Source organism: Panulirus ornatus, chromosome 15 (assembly GCF_036320965.1).
Source record: "Panulirus ornatus isolate Po-2019 chromosome 15, ASM3632096v1, whole genome shotgun sequence".
Classification (NCBI taxonomy): domain Eukaryota; kingdom Metazoa; phylum Arthropoda; class Malacostraca; order Decapoda; family Palinuridae; genus Panulirus; species Panulirus ornatus.
Window position 1 is genome coordinate 3,131,260 of NC_092238.1, and position 25,049 is coordinate 3,156,308.

Sequence of the window (25,049 nt, forward strand, 5' to 3'; positions counted from 1 at the left end):
GTTTAGCTTTGTGAATACCACATTTACTTAATCATTTTAAAAGGTATTGCTGATTCTCTCTTACCTTAATTCACTGTTTAGTTACATAAATGATATGGGTGTTTCAGTAACAGATAAACAGTATAAAGGCTGTAATGCATTAGGAAACATTTACTCTTATTTTTATTATTATACTTAATCACAGTTTCCTGCATCTGTGAGGTTGCACCAGGAAACAGATGAAGAAAGGCTCATCCACTCATATACACATATCTCTCTCTCAAACTATTCGCCATTTCCTGCGTTAGCGAGGTAGCGTTAAGAACAGAGGACTGGGGCCTTTGAGGGAACATCCTCACCTAGCCCCCTTCTCTGTTCCTTCTTTTGGAAAATTAAAAAAAATGAGAGGGGAGGATTTCCAGCCCCCCGCTCCCTCCCCTTTTAGTCGCCTTCTACGACACACAGGGAATACGTGGGAAGTATTCTTTCTCCCCCATCCCCAGGGATATATACACATATATGTATACATAAACACCCATACATGCACATATACATATCAACATAATACATACACAGTCATATACATATATACACATGTACATATTCATACTTGCTTGCCTTCTTCCATGTCGCTACCCCAACACACAGGAAGTAGCATCTTCCCCACCTTCCCTCTAAGTTGGGTGGTGGTCTCCTGAGGAGATGCGAGTGTTTGGGTAAATAAGATCTTTGAACTTAATGTTCGACATGACAAACTGATGATAATTGAACTTTGATTTTTAAGAACGTGCATAAAACCACTACTGATTTATAATGGCCTTTGAAAGGATATAAGTAAAAGATAATGCTGCTTTAAGTAATTTTTATTACTTATGCAATTAGTCTGCACTATACATTATGCTGATTGGTTATGCAATAATATTATTACAATTTACAAATGATCACTTTTTGTGGTAATGTGTTTACTGTATACCCACAGTATTTGGGCAACAAAGATATGTACATACAAATGAACAAGAGAACAAACACCCTTTTTGCGACAGGATGACGAGCTCCTGACGACCAGTAGGGCAGAGTGGGAATTTGTCACGTGGGAATGCCTACCGTCACTGTTCCCCTATCCCTACACACTGCTAGTCACCAGGTCAGCCTCAGATCAGGCTAGGTCACACTGGGGTCATGAATGCATCACTCTCCTTTGACCTGAGGTTGCCTTTAAGACGGGTGACATATCATCCGCCACCACCACCTAAACTTGACTCCACCCACTTGCTTGGGGTCACGATAATCTCAGTTCCAGGTATCTCTACTGCTCTGGGGCAACAGTGGGGAACATTGACTATTATCTTCAGGACATTTATGTTTGTAAACAATCAACTTTTATAAGACAAGAATGAACATTATTATTTTATATAATACATCATACTCCACAGTCTTGGAAAAATGAACATCCACTTAGACAGCACATTATCAGGTAAGAATCTTTTATTGTAGATGTAAGGCTTAAAGGGCCCAAATCTGAAACATTTGGAAGTTTCCCAAAATACTTAAGTGGTCCATTCCTTCCTCCTGGATTGACTAAATAGGTACTGGAGTGGTGACAGGTCCTACATAAAGAGGTATATTTATCCTAAGATAGTGACTTCAGAATTCGGGTGTTGGTCCACAGTCGCTCAGCAGGACAGCAGCATTCCGCAACACAAAGGACTAGGAACGTAATTGACACCAGGTGACTTGTTTACAATATTTGAACAAATTACAACAAACATTTCATGAAAAAGCCGACTCAAATATTCCCTATCATGGGAATTCATACTTAGGTCAACTTGGAACTGTAGCATGTGGTTACTGATACACTGTTAGAAATTCATTTATGGAAAAGTAGCAGAAAAGAGGATACACAAATCAGGTCTACTGCTTACATATTACAAATCTGACAACATTAATGGAAATTACAACCAAACAATTATTTCAACTTTTTCATTTCCCAAATCATGGTTCACTTTCTACATGGAATCTTACTGTTTACAACCTATTGAGGGTTCCACATGCTACAGGAACCTATATCAGATGGTCAGCTCATTATTGGGAGACATAGCCTGGATGTATACTGTACCATTCACACTTAAGATGACCCCTGTACCAGTATCAGGTGCTCTGGCCTGGATAGTCACAACACACACCCACAATTCTCTATGTACACTTTCTGCTGAGTGGTTACACTAACTGCTGTGTCCAGCCAGCTTAGTTTTGTATGTTGCACATGCACACTGCCAATCATCCATGATATCAGTAGTAAATAATATAGCTTTAATAATAATAATCTTTTCATTTACAATATCATACACAGAAAAAGAAATATATTTTGTGTTGCTATGCTCAGGTCCCTGACCAAAGCAGTTCAGCCTGCATGTATTCCTCAGTTTAGTGGTGGTTCTGACAAAGTTATCTCCACAAGGAAGGGAGAGTGGGGAGCAATGAGCCACAGAGCCATGGTTCCTGGCTCCTGCCTCCATCTTGTTTCTGTTGTGCCCATAATAGTCACACAGACAAGATATCAGTAGAGGCACATAGTTCCTACATGTTCCCCAAACAATGCAGCAGAGGATATCAGTTAAACAACCATGAAGGAAGCACTCCACCGCATCCACTTGCTTACAGACCTCAAGTGGTGATGGTTTCTGTGCTGCCCTCACACCCTCTGCCTTCTTCACAGCTCTCTTGGCCCACTGAAGAACCTTCTACCTCTACGGACTTAGGTTCGGCTGGGTCTGATCCACACACAGCATCCTCATACGTCTGCAAGGCAAATTAAAAAACTAATTACAAAATATTTTCCGACTTCTGATGATAAATCAACATATGCGTTATTTATTTCAAATGGGTCACATTTGAAGAATGTGATGAACTAAGCATGCCTTTTCTTTCCATGGCCATTCACACAGCTCATAACCAATAACTGATGGTAACAAACTTACCGTAGCACAAAGGTGCTATCCATTTGAATAAGTAATCATCAAATAATTCTCCACTATCGAGTTCAACTACTATCTTGATTCTCATTCACATACAGTGGCTCAACTAAATTTATGGTTATGAAAGCCTTATTGACATATTGGACTGGAAAGCACTTTTTTTTTTTTTTTAGGGGGGGTCACATTTTAAACCCCTCAAGAATAATATTTATGAAAAAGTTGATCCCTACATTTAAAGTCATAAAAATTGGACATTTACATGGATGGTTAAAGTAGGTGGTCGCATGATTGCATGAAGACAAATGGACAGTGATGGAACACATGCAAGCACCATAGTGGAGTGGTTTGCATTCCTAACCATGAGTTAGCACATACAGCTGGAGGTTGGACCCACATGGGTTTGAATCCTAGGCATGGCAGTTAGCTTACCTAGGTGTTCATCCTTTCCCCTAGGCTGGTTGATAAGTGGGTACCTTGCTTAGGCTGGTGTGTGTGCCATAATACACAGGAGTGAAAGAATAAAACATATAAACAAGGTTACAAAGTGCAACGAGTGTAAAACTCTCATCATAACACAAAGAAACGTGCAAAGGGAGGGAACAGAGGGTGCATGTTAGAGAACTTTCTCCATGTGGTTAAAGGTGACGTGGAGTGCCATGGGGTACTCCTCCCTGAATATTTTTCCTGGAGGGAACAGGTATAAGAGATATGTGATATATAAGTCATGATCGGACCTAAAGAGACTCCAAAGGTGGGCTGATACCTGGTTGATGAAATTCGATTCATCAACCAGGTATCAAAGACAAATCAACCCATGGCCATGACAAGAAGCTAAGCAGGGAACTTGCTTAAAGGGATATAAGGTGTACAAAAGTGCTGTACTTATAGTGTCAGAGTAGTGGATGAATGAAATGGGGTAGGAGATGAAATTGTGAATGCTGACAATGTGCATGGGATTGACAGTGGAGTTTAAGTCACAAGACCCTGCATGGAAAAAAGGATTAGCTTCAAGCTGTTATGCGGAAAGTCACATTCTTCATGAATGCAATCCTGACGTTAACTGGGGCTGACCTATATGTAGGAAGAGGATGCTAGCTCTTGAAAGGGATGAGTAATTTGAGTGTGATATCAGTTTGCACAGTAAACAGGTGATGTTGTGGATGTGTTTATATATCTAGGAATAAAGCTCAATAAGGATGGTACTGCTGAAGATAAAAGTCAAGCAATGGAGTAATTTTGTTGAATGGGAAAATTTTGAGCACAGCGCATACAACAAGTTTGCCCTAACTCTGATTTATACATAAGAAACTAAATATTATATGTCAGTAGTGACATGTTGAATGTCAGGCAGATGGTATTTCACATGTTTAAGGAATGACTGGCATTTGTATGCTTTGGAAGCATTTATGTGATTGTAGATTGTTGGTCTCACTTGACAAATCAAGATTATGTGCAAAACGAAAAGGTAAGAAGCACTTTTGTAAGTGTGGAAGTTCACATTTCATCCAAATACATTTGGCATGAGACAATGATTCTATTTTCTACTTTGCTTTGTCGCTGTCTCCCGCGTTAGCGAGGTAGCGCAAGGAAACAGACGAAAGAATGGCCCAACCCACCCACATATGTATTTACATACACGTCCACACACGCAAATATACATACCTATACATCTCAACGTATACATATATATACACACACAGACATATACATATACATAATTCATAGTCTGCCTTTATTCATTCCCATCGCCACACATGAAATAACAACCCCCTCCCCCCTCATGTGTGCGAGGTAGTGCTAGGAAAAGACAACAAAGGCCTCATTCGTTCACACTGTCTCCAGCTGTCATGTAATAATGCACCAAAACCACAGCTCCCTTTCCACATCCAGGCCCCACAGAACTTTCCATGGTTTACCCCAGACGCTTCACATGCCCTGGTTCAATCCACTGACAGCACGTCGACCCCGGTATACCACATTATTCCAATTCACTCTATTCCTTGCACGCCTTTCACCCTCCTCCATGTTCAGGCCCCGATCACTCAAAATCTTTTTCACTCCATCTTTACACTTCCTATTTGGTCTCCCCCTCTGACACATATATCCTCTTGGTCAATCTTTCCTCACTAATTCTCTCCATGTGACCAAACCATTTCAAAAAACCCTCTTCTGCTCTCTCAACCACACTCTTTTTATTACCACATGAATAAACTTACTCGATCATACCACCTCACACCACATATTGTCCTCAAACATCTCATTTCCAGCACATCCACCCTCCTGCGCACAACTCTATCCATAGCCCACGCCTCACAACCATACAGCATTGTTGGAACCACTATTCCTTCAAACATACCCATTTTTGCTTTCCGAGATAATGTTCTCGACTTCCACACATTCTTCGAGGCTCCCAGAATTTTCGCCCCCTCCCCCACCCTGTGATTCACTTCCACTTCCATGGTTCCATCCGCTGCCAGATCCACTCCCAGATATCTAAAACCTTCACTTCCTCCAGTTTTTCTCCATTCAAACTTACCTCCCAATTGACTTGACCCTCAACCCTACTGTACCTAATAACCTTGCTCTTATTCACATTTACTCTCAACTTTCTTCTTTCACACACTTTACCAAACTCAGTCACCAGCTTCTGCAGTTTCTCACATGAATCAGCCACCAGCGCTGTATCATCAGCGAACAACAACTGACTCACTTCCCAAGCTCTCTCATCCACAACAGACTTCATTCTTGCCCCTCTTTCCAAAACTCTTGCATTCACCTCCCTAACAACCCCATCCATAAACAAATTAAACAACCATGGAGACATCACACACCCCTGCCGCAAACCTAAACAAATTAAACAACCATGGAGACATCACACACCCCTGCCGCAAACCTACATTCACTGAGAACCAATCACTTTCCTCTCTTCCTACACGTACATATGCCTTACATCCTCGATAAAAACTTTTCACTGCTTCTAACAACTTGCCTCCCACACCATATATTCTTAATACCTTCCACAGAGCATCTCTATCAACTCTATCATAGGCCTTCTCCAGATCCATGAGACAATGATGTCTTTAAATAATTTCTGAGGCTGTATGTATGCAATCCACCCCATGAAACTTGGAAATGAATTTAAAGATAAATAAAAGCATAAGTTTTAATTATAAATTCTGAAAGTTTTTTTGGCAATCAAAGGCCTATATCCTCTTGTTTTTTGGGCAATTTTTATGAAGATTATGGAAACCATAAAAGTAAGTAGTTTTTTAACTATAGGAAATTTATCAGATTAATATTTCTTTTTCCTTTGGATAACTGACTTGTAACCTAAGAAATATGTTTGTGCATATACATATGATAAAGCTGACAGAGATGCTTCATGGAAGGTCTTAAGAATATAAGGTATGGGAGGTAAGCTGCTAGAAGCAAAGTTTTGATCAAGGGAGTAAGGCATGTGCATGAGCAGGAATAGAGGAGAGTGATTGGTTCCTAAGGAAGGCTGGGCTGCAGCAGGGGTATGTGATGTCTCCACTGTTGTTTAGCAGGGGTGTGTGATGTCTCCACTGTTGTTGAAGTTGATTATGGATGGGGTGGTTTAGGAGGTAAATGCAAGAGTTTTGGAGACGGGCAAGTATGCAGTCTGTTGGGGATGAGACAGCCTGGGAAGTGAGTCAATTGGTGTTCGCCGATGAGACAGCAGTCGTGGCTGATTCAAGAGAGAAACTGCACAAGTTGGTGAGTGAGTTTAGAAAAGTGTGTAGAAGGATAAAGTTAATGTGAATAAGAGCAAGGTTATTAGGTTCAGCTGGGTTGAGATACAAGTTAGTTGGGATGTAAGTTTGACAAGAAAAATTGGAGAAAGCAAATTGTTTTAGATATCGAGGGGTGGACTTGGCAGCGAATTGAACCATGGAAGTGGAAGTGAGTCATAGGGTGGAGGAGGGACGAAGGTTCTGGTAGAATTGAAGAATGGGTGAAAAGAGAGAATGTTGCCTCAGAGAGCAAAAATGAGTACATATGAAGGAATAGTAATTTCAACAGTATTATATGGTTGCAAGATATGGGCTATAGATAGGGTTGCACAGAGGAGGGTGGATGTGTCGGATGTAGTGTAGAGTTACTAGCATTATACCTCCGAAGTGATGGTTCCTAACCATGTACTTTCTTTAAATTCTTTAGTAAAAGCTTTATCTGTAGATATTCAACTGAGATATACCTAATTCTCTTGTATTTTCAGCTGAGATGACTCTGATTTTGTCAGTATCATCCTATCAGGAGAAACCTATATAAAGTATGCTAAATTTCCTTTAAATGTACCTCTGGAACAGTGTCCTCCTTGGAATCTTCAAATTCCTCTGGGTGTGTACTGTTGATCTTAGGCACTTCACTTCCATCTGTAAATGACAAGAAATTTATGAAAATCACATTAAAGTACTATATATGATCACTTTTGCTTCATAAATATATGCAGTAACAAAAAAGAAGCCCCTGTGAATGGCCAAATGCATTAGATTCAACTACCTTCATCTGTATCATGATGGTCAGGTGTATCAGAATGGTCAGCTGTTGAAGATGCTACTGACACAAATGAACTTGGCCTAGAGGTGTGGGGTGAGGTGCCTGAAGGAGGGGTTATCCCTGAAGTAGCTGAAACAGGATGACTGGGGCTTGTGGATGAAGTAGTTTGGTTTGATACAGAATTTTGCCGCATATGTAAGAGATGTAGCCGTTCCCTAGATGCTACCAATTCTTTGCGCATGCGTTCTCTCTCATCATCTCGTTCTGACACTAAATTCTGGAAGTGTAAATACAATTTACAACACAAAAATATTATGAGAAAGTTTCCAGTTGCTTTTGGTAGAAATAGAAGACCACGATAAAAATGAAAAATCTTAATGGTTTTATTATTATTTTAAATCACTGTTATCCGCATCAATGAGGTAGCACCAGGAAATAGATGAAGAATGGCCTATCCACTCATATACACATTTATATACATAACTGCCCATACATGCACAAATACATAACATATACATACATACACAGACATATATATATATATATATATATATATATATATATACACATGTACATATTTATACTGGCTTGCTTTCATCCATTCTTGGTGCTACCCCGCCCTACAGGAAACAGCATTGCTACCCCCAACTTCAGCAAGGTAACGCCAGGAAAACAGACTTTTTTTAAAAAAGACCACATTCGTTCACACTCAGTCACTAGCTGTCATGTGTAATGCAACTAAACCACAGCTCCCTATCTACATCCAGGCCCCACAGACCTTTCCATGGTTTACCCCCAGATGTTTCACATGCCCTGGTTCAGTCCATTTACACATCACAAAACTAAACATGCAGTTTTAATCACAACTAATGAAAATCACAAGAATGTTTTTTTTGTAGTTATCCGAACTATTCTGTCAACAACTGTCACTTATAGTATGTTAGGCTACATTTGGATTGGTTTCTTGGGTAGGTAATGTTTCTTTTGTAAAACAATATGGATATGAACAGAAAGATATTAACCCCCCAAAAAACTTTAATAACCTGTTCAATGCTCCACATATCTTGCTGCATGTTACACAGGAGTTCCTACGTGTGTCATAAGATTTTTCAGAGGCTTCCACCGTTATTGAAAATCTCAGCTGATGTTTGATTCTATCAGTTGCATTATAGATGCCATTATCAGCCTGCTGTCACATAAGGAAAAAATATTAAGCACCTCTGTCACCTACTGATTGTTATATGGGGTGCATGTGCGTTGATGTATGGAATGACACTTGTGCCACTAATTTTAAGATATGTATGATACACACATATGGTGTGGAAGGTATGTTGCTAGAAGCAATGAAAAGTTTTTATCGAGGATGTAAGGCATGTGTACGTGTAGGAAGAGAGGAAAGTAATTGGTTCCTAGTGAATGTCGGTTTGTGGCAGGGGGCGTGATGTCTCTATGGTTGTTTAATTTGTTTATGGATGGGGTTGTTAGGGAGGTGAATGCAGTTTTGGAGAGGGTCAAGTATGCAGTCTGTTGCAGATGAGGGGGCTTGGGAAATAAGTCAGTTGTTGTTCACTGATGATACAGCGCTGGTGGCTGATTCGGGGAAGAAACTGCATGAGCTGGTGACTGAGTTTGGTAAAGTGTGTGAAAGAAGAAAGCTGAGAGTAAATGTGAATAAGAGAAAGGTTATTAGGTTCAGTAGGATTGAGGGACAAATCATTTGGGAGGTAAGTTTAATGGAGAAAAACTGGAGGAAGTGAGGTGTTTTTGATATCTGGGAGTGGATAAGGCAGCGGATGGAACCATGGAAGCGGAAGTGAGTCACAAGGCTGGGGAGGGGGTGAAGGTTCTGGGAGCGTTGAAGAAAGTGTGGAAGGTGAGAATGTTACCTTGGAGAGCAAAAATGGGTATGTTTGAAGGAATAGTGGTTCCAACAATGTTATATGGTTGCGAGGCATGGGCTATAGGTAGGGTTGTGCGCAGGAGGGTGGATGTGTTGGAGATGAGATGTTTGAGGACAATATGTGGTGTGAGGTGGTTTGATCGAGTAAGTAATGAAAAGTTAAGAGAGATTTGTGGTAATAAAAAGAGTGTGATTGAGAGAGCAGAGGAGGGTGTATTGAATTGGATTGGTCACATGGAGAGAATGAGTGAGGAAAGATTGACAAAGAGTATATATGTGTCAGAGGTGGAGGGAACAAGAAGTAGACCAAATTGGAGATGGAAAGATGGAGAGAAAAAGATTTTGAGCAATCAGGGCCTGAACATACAGGAGGGTGAAAGGCGTGCAAGGAATAGAGTGAATTGGAACGATGTGATATAACAGGGTCGACATGCTGTCAATGGATTGAACCAGGGTATGTGAAGCATCTGGGATAAGCCATGGAAGGTTTTGTGGGGCCTAGATGTGGAAAGGGAGCTGTGGTTTTGGTGCATTACACATGACAGCTAGAGACTAAGTGTGAACAAATGTGGCCTTTGTTGTCTTTTCCAAGAGCTACCTTGCATGTGGGGAGGGGGTGCCATTTCATGTGTGGTGGGCTGGTGACGGGAATGGATGAAGACAGCAAGTACGAAGACAGTGACAAAGTATAATATATAATAATATACACTGAAATGTGTAGGTATGTATATGTGCATATGTGGGCATGTATGTATATACGTATATGTGGGTGGGTTGGGCTATTCTTTTGTCTGTTTCCTTGCAATACCTCGCTAATGCGGGAGAGATTGACAAAGTATAATAAATAAATAAATATATGATACACAGAACAACTGATGAAGAGAAAAGTCTTATGAATATACATTATGGGAGGAAAGCTGCTAGCAGCAATGAGAAATATTTCTCAAGGGTGTAAGGCATGTGTATGAGTAGGAAGAGAATAGTTGAAGGTTGGTTTGTGGCAGGTGTGTGTGATGTCACCATGGTGGTTTAATTTATGGATAGGGTGATAAGGAAAGTAAAAGCAAGAATCCTGGGGAAAAGTATGCAGTCTGTGGCAGATGAAGGAGGCATGGGAAGCGTAAATTGTTGTGCAGATGATAAGAGTACCAGTAGCAGATTCAAGTGAAAAAACTGCAAAAGTTGCTGACTGACTCTGGAAGTGTATGTGAGAGAAGGAACTTTAGAGTAAGTGTGACTAAAACAAGGTCATGGGGTTGAGGGGCAAATTTTGTAGGGTGTACATTTGAATGGAGAAAAAGAAGTGATTTAGATACCTGGGATTGAACATGATAGCAAATGGAACCACAGAAGCAAAAGTAAGGCATCAGGTGGGTGAGGGGGAATAGATTATGGGGGTAATGAAGAATGTACAGAAAGAGAGATCATTATTGGGAGGGTAAAGAAGGTTATGTCTGAAGGTATATTAGTGTCAACAATATTACATGGATGTGAGGCATTAGCTATAGACAAGGATGTGCAGAGGGTGGATGTGTTGGAAATGAAATGTTTGAGGACAATATGAGTTGTGAGTTGGTTTGGTTGAACAAACAATAAAGGGGTAAAAAAGAGGTGCAATAATAAAAAGTGTGGTTGAGAAAGCTGGAGAGGGTGGGCTGAAATGGTTAAGATATATGGAATATATGGAAAGTGAGTACAGAAAGGTGAATGAAGAGGATATATATATGTCAGAAGTGGAGGGAACAAGGAGATGGAATGTAAATTTTGAGTGATTGGGGCCTGAAGATGCAGGAGCGTGAAAGGTATGCATGGAATAGAGTGATCTGGAACAATGTTGTATACAGGGGTTGATATACTGTCAAACAGAGCCAAGTGAGGATTTTTCCATCTAAGGCTGGAGGAACAAGCAGAAGTGGGAGACCAAACTGGAGGTGGAAGGATGGATTGAAAAAGATTTTGAGAGATTGGGGGCCTGAACATACAGAAGGGTGAGAAGTGTGGAAGAAATAGGGGTCATTGTGCTGTCAATGGACTGAACCAGGACATGCAATGTCTGGGGTAAACCGTGGAAGGTCTGTGGGGCCTGGATGTGGATAGGGAGCTGTGGTTTCGGTGCATTACACATAGCAGCTAAAGACTGAGTGTGAAAGAAAGTGGATTTTTTGTCTGTTTTCCTGATGCTACCTTGCTGAAGCAGGAGGTAGTAATGCCGTTTCCTGTGGGGCGGGGTAGTGCCGGGAATGGATGAACGCAAGCAAGTATGAATATGTACATGTGTATCTAAAACACTTCACTTCCTCCAATATTTCTCCATACAAACTTACATCCCAATTATCTTGTCCCTAAACCTTATTGAACCTAATAAACCTTGCACTTATTCAGTTACTCTCAACTTTCTCCTTTCACACACATTTCCAAACTCAGTCACCAACTTCTGCAGTTTCACACTCAAATCAGCCATCAAAGTATACTCAACACTTACACCTCTTAAATTTTGTCCCTCCTGCCTTTATACATGTAAACTATAAGGCTTTTGGTCACTCCTGGAATTCCTCGCCTTGAGCCCTACAAATGTCAAACAGTTTGACAAACAAATCAACAATACATATTTCCTTGTTATATAACTAGGACACCTGAAATGGGTCCTGCCTTTGAGGCAAGACGTTTATAAAGGTCCTCAACAAGATTTTACTCCATGACATCTACTAATGTTTATCCAGCCACAGCAGAAGTAACTTCCTGCTTAAAGGCATAGCCCAGGAAGTGAAAATGATCTTTACTATATAAACATGTGCTTGGTGAAAATTCTTACTAGTAAAGATGAAAGTTGCTGGGACAATGCTGTAGATATAGACATAAGCTTAGTCATTGGTGCTTGATACAAGGGTAAGCTGGTAGCCTTGTTAGCACTATCATTGTTGGCTCTTGCAGCCACAATGTCTCCTTCCCTAATGTTGAGGGCCTCATTGAGTGTCTCTTGCAGACATTTGGCCTGGAACATGGCAGCCAAGACCAGCTCTCTGGGTTCTTTATTACCCACTGCTGGTTCCCCTGCCATATCCACTACGTTCTCAAAGTGTTCATGCGGAATGTTTAGGATGTCAGCAATGATGTGTTGCTTTTCCTCCAATGCCTGGCGAATTTTCAAGTCTTTTCGCCGGAGGTGCTCTGTAAAATAAAATGTAATGACCAATTAAACCATGAATTAGTTGGGTGCACAAGGGATAAAAATCACCTAAAGACCTATGGAGGGCTTAATTATTAATCAGCTATTAAAATGAAAACTCAGAAGCTTAAACTAAAACAATAAATCTTCATTGTGTTTTGTGGTATTACTGAAAAGTTACAAATATCATATTAGTGACCATGTGTTTTCCTTATAAATATGACTTTCAGACTCATGACAAAGGATATTTATAAAGTAATATAAACAAAGGATTACTGGTTCCAAATTTTTCCTTCACAAGTCTTGGACTGGGTATCTTTAAAATTCTCAAGTGGATAAACCCTTCCACACTTTCTTCTCAAAAATACATTACAGTGCTGGCTTTTGTGAGCTGTAAATTACTGATGTGAAGAGAAAAATGTTATTTAAAAATCCCAACAAGGAAGGAACCTGATTGTTGAGGATCTTCATCAGGCATACAACTTCATCCAAAAAAGAGCTTTCCCTACATTTTCCATTTTCAGGAACTTTCCCTCCCTCCTTGTAATTCTTGTCAAGATAAACATTTAAACACTACCTACTTGTGCAAAAACAGTTGTAATTTCTCCAGCAGATAAGGTAATTCTGACAGTTATATTGGGAGCAGTGAGTAAAAGGAGCTTGGAGGCTAGGAACTGTGGTATACAGAAATGAAATACAGGAACATTTAAAAAAGTAAAATTTTAAAATAAAAACCACTAAGATGGGATACACAATAAAATTGGCATTACAAATCAAACCATCAATGAAAGAGGGAAGGCATTAGTTCCTCACGCAACTTTTTTCTGCAATGATAATTCTTTAGGTCAGCATTAATAATTAATTTTCATTCTCTATATTTTACTTATATATAATCATAAAAATGAAAAAATCTGTATTAGGTGTTTATGACATACAGCTACCATAATACAGTAACTTATCTAATAGGGCTTCATCATTTAAGTTAGTAATTTAATTTCATGAAAACACCATTTGACAATAAAAACGAAATACTGTAATATCTATCAATTCTGAATTCCCATAAAAAATGAATTATTGTATGCAAATTGTAGTTAGTAAATGTAAATTCCTCTCCAAATACAGTAAGTGATAGAAGTCTCATTTCATCATGCCCGATGTACATCTTCCCATTACTTTTCCTTAGCTTGTTGAATTTTTCTCATTTTAACACACACAGTAAGAAGTGTCATTGAAAGTAAAACAACAATATGTAATTTATAAAAATACATTTAAACTGACCTGCAAAGATATGAAAAATATACAGGTCCCATACATGATTGTTAGTTAAAAGAATATTACGCTGCTTATCCATGCCAAGATGCAAAAAAAAAATAAAATAAGGAAGGGTTGCCTCAAGTTCATGCATGTTAGCTACAGGACAATAAAAAAATACACATTGTCATCAAGAAATCCTCATTATGAAGAAACCTTTTTGAGATCTGGAAACTGATCCAAGATCCTGGGTTATTAATGAACACGTTGTAACCCATGTCTTTCAATCAAAGGTTTCCACATCAAAGTCTGCTTCATATATTATCATGATGAAAATGTGCTAAAAACTAATGGTGTGTGGTTCATGGGCACCCCCTCCAAGAGTCTACAAAAAAGACAGAAATCTACAGCTACATAATACTGCTTCAGTACAACTACTAGTAGCTTTCCTCAGTACGTATGTCAATCACTAAAATTAAAAGAACTAATTTCACATCTTAGTTGTTTCTTAGCAACCCCATAACACTGAAGATAATAGTAACAAGGAGGGTTTACCTATGGGAGTGAGGACAGGCTCTGCAGAGAGGACCACTCCCTGAGAAACCTTCACCTCGGAGGGTTGGATGAGCGTCGGGCCCTCCACGATCTGGATGATCTGGACCTCCTGTAGACGGCGGCCAGAGGCGGGGCTCCGGCCGGCCGAGGGGGAGGGGCCACCCGGGCCGCTACTGCTGCTGCTTGCCCCGCCTGCCTCTGCTGTCATTACCCAACAACAACCATCACCATTCAGCACCACTCACCATCACCACTTGCACCACCACCTCTACTATCTAGTCACTGCCTTCAAAATTATTTGACAGCTGTTCATGGCTGAAGACTGCATAAAGGAAAAATTTGCCATTACAAACACTACCATGCAATTATCCCCATAAAACTTTTCAAGCCTCAGGAATTTGTCTGTTAACCAAATAAAGCATATTTTAACCATTAAGGAGAAGCTAGAGCACATTGGGCAGTCTAGACTATGCAGTGAATATTACGAAATAATGTATTAAGAAGGCAGTGATAAAAGATCAATCTAAATTGAATTACATGTGGAGGAAGGGTGCTAGTGGTGAAGAGTAGGTGGAATCTTATTTTCTTATAAGAGTGCATAGTGCAAGCTTTAGAAACCCCATTGTGAAGAGGCTAAATACACACTTTAACCCCTGCCATGCAGCAAGCCAAGGGTATGGTCATATTTAAGAGCTAAATGCATTACTTACAGCAGCTTATGGAAGAGGTCAGTTCATAGTGCCAAATTATCAATGCATTATATAATGAAGTAGTGTGTATACTTCACATTGGTAGTTTAAATCAGTAATATTAAAAATGAGCAATTTCAATAGCAGGCAGAGCTCTGGAATTTCAGGATAAGTGTTTTAGCCCACTGGGTGGAACTGCTCCTGCTATTCTGTGTGCATGCCTCATCACACTGACACTTGAATGACCAGACTAGCATATTCTTTCTTCTTTTTTTTTGCAGAAGGGTGCCACCCCATGCAACAATAGAATATGTGAGATATATGAAAAGAAGAGATCTTAGCTACTGTACTAATACAAGTGAAGAATGAAGTTCATATTCTTGCTTTAATGACAATGTACTAGGATCTTACTTCCAAGCAGAGCAATTAAACCCATTACCAACTGCACCCTGTTTGTTGAGAACTGTCAGACAGATTCACTTCTAAATTGAAGAGAAAAAAAAATGCCAAGAACAAAATCACCACATTGGAGCCTCTGACTCCATTCACACTTATACCAACTTACCTGTTTTCTTTGCGAGTGTCTCTGGTGAGGCTGGAGGCTGTGCTGCTGGAGTGGTTGTGGGAGTGGAAGATGGCTCTTCAGATTTACCAATCTGCTCTGCAGATTTGGAGGCACCTTGCTGAATTTTAGTGTCAGCAGAAATATCAATTGTGCCTTCTGCTGCATCAGCACCATCAACTTCATTATCATCCACACTAGGGTAATAATAGAACAAAACATAAGTTGTTTATATGATATGCAGCTCTCACAAGAGGTTTATGTACAAACTAGAATGATAAAGAAAAGAAATTTTCAGATTCTCCAGGAAACAAAAAATCTGCCATAATCTTTCGTGCCTGTTGAGGGAAAAAAAAAGTTGAGAGTAAGTGTAGATAAAAGCAAGATTATGTTTAGCAGTGCAGAGAGACAGGTTAGTTGAGATACAAAGTTAGGCTCCTAGAGATGCTTTGCAAGTCAAAGTGAAGTGGTTCAGATACCTGGGAGTGGACAAGGAAGTGAATGGAGCCATGGAAGCAGAAGCAAGTCATAAAGTGGATGAGGGGGTGAAGGTTCTGAGAGCCTTGGGGAATGTGTGGAAGGATAGGTCAACATCTAAGAAAGGAAAAATGGGAATGTTTGATGGTACAGTAGTCCAAACAGTGCTGTATGGATGCAGGGCAAGAGTTTTAATCGAAAATCTGTGGAAATGAAATGTCTGAAAACATTGTGGTATGAGGAGGGTTGGTCAAACAATTTGTTGGCAATGGACCAATGTGAAGCAGCGAGGAGAAACCACAGAAAGGTCTATGGGGATCACTTGTGGATAGTGAGGCAGTGGTTCTGATACATTAAACATGACAGATAGAGAATGGATGTGAAAGAATGTGGCTTTTTCTTCATCTGCTCCTTGCACTACCTTCCTAATACAACTAATGGCAAAGAAATAAGAAAGAAAAAATATATATGCACACAGTGCCCTTTATGAAGAAATGGTGCTATAGTGAGGTTTCAAAGCAAATTATTGTTTTTTACTTTAAAACTGAATTATAATGTAATGAAAATCTTCAAAACTGGAAATGAAACTACAAAATACATCATAATGCTTCCTCTGACTGAGAGATCCCAAATAAATATGAAGCAAATTCATGTGAATATTTTATTCCTGAAATGAATCAAATGCATAATTCATGACTTTATGGTATCTAAACCATATTTCAACCCCAGAATGATATTCAGTCTCAAGAACAGGTGCTCTGCTAAGGTTTTGAAGGAAATTATTTTCTGAAGCCGAAATACTTTTTGTTTCAAAACTAAATTACAATGTAATGAAAGTCTTCAAAACTTGAAATGATAATGTATAATACATCATAATGCTTCCTCTAGTAGAAAAATACCAAACAAATATGAAGCGAGTTCTTGAAAATATTTTGAACCCTGAAATCACTTAAATGCTCAATTATATGACTTTATGGCCCTAAACGATATTTCTGCCTTAAGAATAGGTGCTCTACCGAGCTTTTGAAGGAAATAAATTCCCCCCACTCCCCTAAAAAATAGCAAAAATGTAGGTTCAAGGTATTTTTTAGGCTAAAAATCTTTGTTTCAATATGAAATATATTGTAATGAAAGTCTTCAAAACTTGAATATTGCAGGTAGTAATAGCTAAGGTTAATCTAGAGATTAAAAAATTGTTTGCTTTTAAAATGAAAATATAATATAATGAAAGTTATTAGAAAGTTTTCTATATTTGAAATGCTGATGTACGATACTTCATAATGAGTCCTCTGTCTGACTGATACCAAATAAATATAAATTGAATTCTCAAAAACAATAATTCTGCCCTTTTAGTCATACTCAACATTATAATGAGATTTTGAAGCAGAAGTATCTGGCCCACATATACCAAAAATGTGACAATTTTTTTCTATCCTGTGATGATTTAAATAATTACTGGAGTTACTGGCACCTAAACAATAATTCTGCCACAGATTCTTACCATGAGGAGAAGGCATTATACTCGGGTTTTGAAGGAAATCTATTTTCCGGAGAATAATTAGAAAAATTGCTGGCAACAGTTTTGGTATTTTTTTTTTGTTGAAATACCTTTTTGTATTTTGTTTCAATATTACTGTACTTTAAAATCTTTTATACTGGATGTGATTAATGTATAATAAATAATATGCCTCCTCTGGCCAACAGATACCACAATAATATGAATATAATATGAAAAAATTTTTTTTTTTTTAACCTAATCATGTTAAATTCGATGAAAAAATCAAAATATAAAAATAAAAGATCAGCACGTTTATGTCTTCAGTACTCTGAATATTCAATATGATTTTACCAAAGCTTTAATCTTATACTATGAGCCTCAATAAGATACATAATACATACTCTCTCAGGCCATCCGGAGGAGGGGACGGCTGGTCATCCAAATCTTGAAGAGGAGTCTGGGGGTGAGACCGGCGGTTGCGCCCATCTCGTGCTGTGTAAGCTTCCTGGGCTTCTTGAATATGCCGGAACCATCTGAAATAAAAACATCAATGGATTAATACATCAGTACATAAATCTCAAGAATGAAAACATAAACCTGCTGAGTAAAAGAAAAAAAGGTAGCATCATTTAGCTATAAAATATAATGAACCTTTTATAATATATGAAGGTCTAGCTGGCTAACAAGATCTACAGTAAAATTAGATCATATATATATATATATATATATATATATATATATATATATATATATATATATATATATATGTGTGTGTGTGTGTGTGTGTGTGTGTGCTTTGAATTCCGCAAGTTTACAGAAAAAAGTAAATGGTAACAACTTAGTAAAGAAATGCACGAGTGGTGCATTATGTTCCTAGCTGTTATATATAATGAACTATGATGGAGGCGCTAATGGCTGCAAACAAAATTCTAGCGAGAGGGGAAGGGGAGCATCCCAGCCCACCTCCCTTGCTCGTGTTTTACCCTCTGTGCTGTTTCCATGTCCTACCAGTCACAATAGTGTACTGATACATGTCTCCCACAGTACTCCTCCATTACTTATAATATTCAATATTTTCCAGAATTTTAATCATAAATCTGTTATCAGATTTGCCACAAACAAGCCAATATACACAACAGGGAACACCATTCATTTAATTCCTCCAGTGTAGTACAGTGGCATATCTAAGGTATGGCAGGTGCCCTGGGCACCACTTGAAGGGGGTGCCACTCAACAAGTTTGTTTTATGACATATGCTACCCGACTGACATTTTTAACAGTTTGGTTTTGTGAGATAAAAACAAAACTCGCTTACTTTTCAACTATAGTAATATTTTGCTACTATTAGTTGCATTACCACTTCTACATTACAGTTTTGATCAATTAAGTCTTTAAGAGTTTATATAACTTCAAGTTTGCCCTAACCCTTCAACAGTTTATAATTACACTGTATATATTTTCATATACATCCACTGGTTGTACGTTTTCAATCAAGCCAGGGGAGCAATTTAGTGCTTGCCATAGGCACAATTTCCCCTAGATGTGCCCCTGAATAGTTAGGGGTATTTTTTAGCTCAAAATGCTTTGTTTCAAAACTGAAAGATAAGATATTCAAACACTTCTATGCTTGAAATAATCATGGAAAATATATCATAATGCTCTCATTTACAGATACATACTCAGTGAATACAATGCAATGGAGCAGAAATATTTTAGAATTGACTTCATTTAAAAGCTTAATTAAGTGTCAATAAGAGGACTAAATGTTATCTTAACATCAGATTTCTATTCAGCATGAAAATTACTTCTTATAATTTTAAAGGCAATCTATCTTACTGAGAAAAGTTCCAGAAACTGAAGGGTATTTTTTTTAGCTCCAAAAACTTTTTGTTTCAAAATCGAAAGATAAGCCAGTCAAACACTTCTATACTTGAAATAATGGAAAATATATCATAAAACTCTGTTACCGATACATACTCAGTAAATACGATACAAAGGAACAGAAAATATTTTAAAACTGACTTCATTTAACAGCTTAACTCAATGTCATATAGACGACTAAACGTTATTGCAAGAGATTTGTATTCAGTAGGAAAAATACTTCTTATATTGAATCTTTAAAGGAAATCTATTTTTCTAAGAAAAATCCCCAGATCTTTTAGCTTAAAAACTTCGTATCAAAATATAAAGACAAGATATTCACATTTTTAAACTTGAAATAATCATGGAACATATATCATAATGCTCTCAGTAACCGATACATACCCAGTAAATACGATGCAAAATATCAGAAAACTTTCAAAAAATTGACTTCATTTTCAACAGCTTAATTGAATGTCATAATGACGACTAAACGATATTTTAACACCAGATTTGTATTCAGCATGAAAAATACTTCTTATAATAACCTTTCAATGAAAATCCATTATGAGAAAAATGCCAAAAATTCAGGGCCTTTTTTTTTTAGCTCAAAAAACTGTTTCAAAATTGAAAGATAAGATATTCAAAGACTTCCATACTTGTAATCATGAAAAAATATATCATAATGCTCTCAGTTACCGATACATACTTGGTAAATAAGATGCAAAGGAACAGAAATATTTTAAAATTGACCACATTTAACAGCTTAATTAAGTGTCATTAAGAGGACTAAACGTTATTTTAACAGTGGACTTGTATTCAGCATGAAAAATACTTCTTATAGAAAGTTTTTAACGGAAATCTTATTTTCTGAGAAAAATTCTAAAATCTGAAGGTAATAATCATGTGGCGTATCTAGGGTATGGCAGGAAGGGCAAGTGCCCTGGGCGACACTTGAAGGGGGGCGCCACTAAACAAGTTTGTTTTTTGACATATGCTTCCCGATTGACATTTTTAACGGTTTGGTTTTGTGAGATAGAAAAGATGCTCGCCTACTTTTCAACTACACTATTTTGCTACCAGTTGCATAACCGCTTCTACGTTAAAATTTGAATGAAACAAGTCTTTAACTTTAAGCCTTTTAAGAGTTATATAAATTCAAGTTTGGCCTAACTCTTCAACAGTTTATAATTACACTGTATATATTTTTATGTACATCCACTGTATGTATATTTTTAATCAAGCCAGGGGCGTAATTTCAGTGCTTGCCATAGGCGCTATTTCCCCTAGATACGACCCTAGTGTAGTACTACCCCGCTAATAATGTTATTCCTTGACAATAAAATATACATAACCAAAAGAGTCTATTAATATCAACACGAGGCAAACAGGAGTATCGTCCAATAAACAGTGGGGTGTGGCATGACGTCAGCATGACGTAACTCCGCACCAGCCTGACTGCGGCCGCTGGGGACTTTGCGGCCCACTCATTGCTCCACTATCCTCTTCAGGCCGGCTCCTAACTGTTACACGCACACACCTTACTACGTTTCCCAGTGGTCTGGTAAAATTCGTAAACGTGATAATTATCATCGTCGTAGTACCAACACTTTCTCTAATGTATTTCCACTTCGAATTGAATAATTATAAATCTTCACCACTTGGGAAACATACTATGAATTTTAAGTCATGTGTCAACAGTATCCTTATACTTGGTGTCATACTATATCCATATTCACAGGACAGCATGCGAGCTTATTCACCCCCATTCTTATAAGCTTAATCTCACATGCCTCCTATTATCAACACCCAAGACGACTTAATCACTATGTTACCACACGGGTTGCCATACTACAAAATTTGCTGATGGGGAGATCTGAGGACCAATCATAATTTCTGGTCGTTTCAATTAAACGCATCTCTTTCGTCGCTGGATCCGTATTGATTGTTGGGGAGAGCGCAAACTCATAACACTTGTCGATATCTACCACTCTGACACTAGTAAATGGGATAATAGTAATCCATGTTCTATTCTTAACCTGAGTTAATCAGTTTCATTCATCCTAGTCCAACAGCAACGTAAATGACGTCTTCATATCAGTCATTTAAGCGGAAAATGTTCTAAAAGGTAGAAAAACGCTCTGACATAAATGTACAGACTCTCAAGCATGTGTAAAAAGTAACTTTCCAAGATCTAAACCATTGGTGCATACTTGGGAGATTTACACGCACTTACAAGACTCGAACGATTAACTTCAGCAGCATGTGCTCCTGGATACATAACGTTATGTGGGGAAGAATCCTGGTTGAGTAATTCAGAATTCAAGGGCCTCCAGAGTTTGGACGCCAGTTAAGACAACCTGAGTTAGCAAGAAAGAGAGGCAAGTCTCCAAAGTTTATTTTAGTAGGTTCAAGTTCATATGTAAACTAAATTCACGTGTAAATTAGTTAAGTGTTGGACATGGGCTACTCAAACCTACGTCACAATGGATAAACAAAGTCAAAACTAATCTTCAAAACACGAGAGTTCCCTGGAGAAAGAAAAGTTTAACAAACTAAATATTTAAAGTTATGGACTTATGTTGGAATTTCTCCTTATATAATTCTTTGTCTAATTGTCTAACTCAAATATTGAATTAACAGTCCTGATGGAGAGGCTGTTCATCATCGGGTAAAACTGTGCTCAGGCAGAGTTATTTCTACGGAACGACAGCAACTTAGCCTTTATCCATGAAGGTCAGCGGAGATTATGGGTAACAAATCATAAAGTTCCTAGGTTTACCAACGAGCGAAGAGCTTTTGTTGGAGCTCGTCATTGTATTCATACTCACCAGACGCCAACTTTGGCGAGGAAAAGCCTAGTCAGTGTGGTAATATACACCCACATGATTAAGCTGCTCATGGGCAAATTGTTACGACCTGATGTCCGGTTAACACTGCTTACACTTCTATTATTAAACAAAAATAAATAAAGCGCGTTATGGGTTAGGGAACGATGCAAGAAATATAATCACTGTCCTGTCAGGTGACGACTTCAACGATAGAAAGTGAGAATTTTTTGCGTCAACGCTTTGAGACGTCACGCAGTTCATCTAATTCAAAATGCTGCAATAACAACGTCCTTTAGCGTGCTTCACAATGACATCCATACAAATATACGTACGACTGTGGCAAGTCAATATGCTTCCCCATTTTTTTCCTTTACTTTCGTTCAGAGGTCACTTTTTTTTAATTAGTTTACTTATTACCCGAGACAGCAAGTAAGGGTAAGCACACAATACAATTGCGCAAGTAGATTCCTTAGCAGGATCTGTTCCCGACCTGTAACTGTTATCACGTTTTCCCGAGCGAACAATGAGGGGCCCGTTGGCATCACATCAGCCCGGTTGCCTAGCAGCGGAAGGGATTAGGTACCTCACTCTCCGTGCATCTTGTCTCATTATCCACGCTACTCTCGTTACGGCACAGGCTTTGCTGGTAGATCTCTGGGCGTTTATTTAAGGAAAAACAATGGCCAGTTACATGCATACCAAGATCACGGCCAGAGTTGTGACGTAAGGGAGTGGGTTGGGGGACAGCATCCGACACTCGCATGGTGGTAGACGGCATCGTATACACACAACGTCGATAACTCCGTTCCGTCCTTTGGCAAAATTACTGTCGGCCTCAGACAAAGAGACGGGGAGAGTGAGCATACTACTGGCTGGCAACACGTGTAATGGCCTACGCTCCACACTCCACAATATGCCAAACATGTACTGCATCCGACCCGAGATGCTGTCCACCTGCAGTGCAATCTTTATATATATATATATATATATATATATATATATATATATATATATATATATATATATATATATATATATATACTAACCTAAGCCTGGTACCTAATCTATCGACAAGCCTTTCAAGGGAGGATGAACGGCTGGGTTGACTGCAAACAGACTGCCGCGACAACGATTCGAAACTATGTGATGCCAGATCGTTGATCAGTTCTCTGAGGATCTTTATCAACGTCACTTCATATGACGCTGTAGGAGATACACCCACACAACAGGCACACTTCACTTATGATAATTTTTTTTCATACAACGAATATCGACACCTACTTATCTACATTAAACATTGTCAACACTGCAATTAAGCTTATCGGTTATGCATTGCATTATACCAGGTGTCCTTATACAAGAAGTTAACTGGAAAAAACACATACCTTAATATTCTGAATCTTCCACTAAATCGTTTTTATTCACAAAAGTATTTGTGTGTGTGTGTGTGTGTGTGTGTGTGTGTGTGTGTGTGTGTGTGTGTGTGGAAGCTTACATAATTACTATTTAAATTTATGGGGAGTTTTACCCTTGTTGTGTCCCATTTCTTAATCATTATGTATATATATATATATATATATATATATATATATATATATATATATATATATATATATATATACAGGACCTTCACCGTGATGATATATGCAACAATCACCACAGGTAATTGTGCGTGCGCGCACACACACACACACACACACACATATATAATATATATATATATATATATATATATATATATATATATATATATATATATATATATATATACAGTATAACTACAATAACTGGACATAACTTTTTCCTTAAATTTTCGTTTTTTTACATTTATACCTGTAAAGGCCAGTTATACATCTCGAACAATGGAAGTTTCTTAAAAACATGTTTCTAACAATTATTTTTCTCACATTGAAATCCTTAAGACTGGAACACGACACTTCAGTTCCGAGTAAAGAGACAGTGAGAGAATAAAGATGGATGAGGTGTAGGGTGGGGAGGTGGCGTTTAATAGGCGTGAAAGACTTCACCTGACGACCAGGGACCCCCTGCGCTCCGACTTGTCGTGATGGTGATGGTGGTGATGATGGTGATGATGGCCATGCCCAGCATGGTGATGGCTGTTCACTGCTGGCTTCTCCGTCTTATCTGACAGGGAACCGCGCCGCTCCGACCGAAACTTTTCCAACGCCCCACGTTCCAGCTGAAGCGACTTTCGTCGGAGTTCGCGAAACATGGTCTCACTCGGGGATGTGCCGGCACTACCAGCCTCTCCTACTTGTCTCGGTCTCGCTAACTGCACCAACGTCTTCGGGTGTCAACCCTCTGCTGTGAATGTGAGGGCTTCGGAGCGGGAACCAGACGTGTCGGGCAGGCTACGAAGGCACCACCGCGACGCCGAAGACTGAGAGCCCAAGCTGGCGGGCTAGGCTACGGAGCGCCTCCATCATAGCAGAAGTAGGTGACGCGCGGAAACAGCCTGCAGATTACACCCCGGACGCCACGACTGTCACTAAGACATAATAAGTTCCCATCTCCACTCGTTTTCACTGAGCGTATCTACACTGTATAAATACTGTTATCATAAAAGATAATGAGAGCATTCTGAGGATCACAATTCAGGACGTGTTAACCTGTTCCTGCTCCCTGTGCTGCCTCATGCCACTTGTCTATCCCCAGGGATCACACTATTTTTTTATGTTTCACGCACGAAGTCCAAGAACATGAAGAAACTCATCAAACACTTTACACTAGAAGCTATATAACAGACGCACTGATGCTCACACAA

At 38.8% G+C, this 25,049-nt stretch overlaps 1 protein-coding gene across 12 annotated transcripts in view; it reads right to left on the reverse strand.

Annotated features, from left to right (window-relative positions):
* Positions 1 to 826: 826 nt before the first annotated feature.
* The window catches only part of LOC139753689 (rho guanine nucleotide exchange factor 11-like), a 575,625-nt gene continuing 551,402 nt past the window's right edge, over positions 827 to 25,049 (reverse strand). For 10 of the 12 annotated variants that reach the window (XM_071670374.1, XM_071670376.1, XM_071670372.1 and 7 more), the window contains 7 exons: positions 17,975 to 18,106; positions 15,602 to 15,795; positions 14,348 to 14,548; positions 12,188 to 12,543; positions 7,479 to 7,752; positions 7,275 to 7,351; positions 827 to 2,778 (listed from right to left, as the gene is read on the reverse strand). In XM_071670374.1, coding sequence (XP_071526475.1) covers positions 2,644 to 2,778; positions 7,275 to 7,351; positions 7,479 to 7,752; positions 12,188 to 12,543; positions 14,348 to 14,548; positions 15,602 to 15,795; positions 17,975 to 18,106 — 1,369 coding nt within the window. In that variant the 3' untranslated portion in view covers positions 827 to 2,643. The remainder of the gene's footprint in view (positions 2,779 to 7,274; positions 7,352 to 7,478; positions 7,753 to 12,187; positions 12,544 to 14,347; positions 14,549 to 15,601; positions 15,796 to 17,974; positions 18,107 to 25,049) is intronic. The other 2 variants (XM_071670381.1, XM_071670385.1) reach the window with 1 other exon arrangement.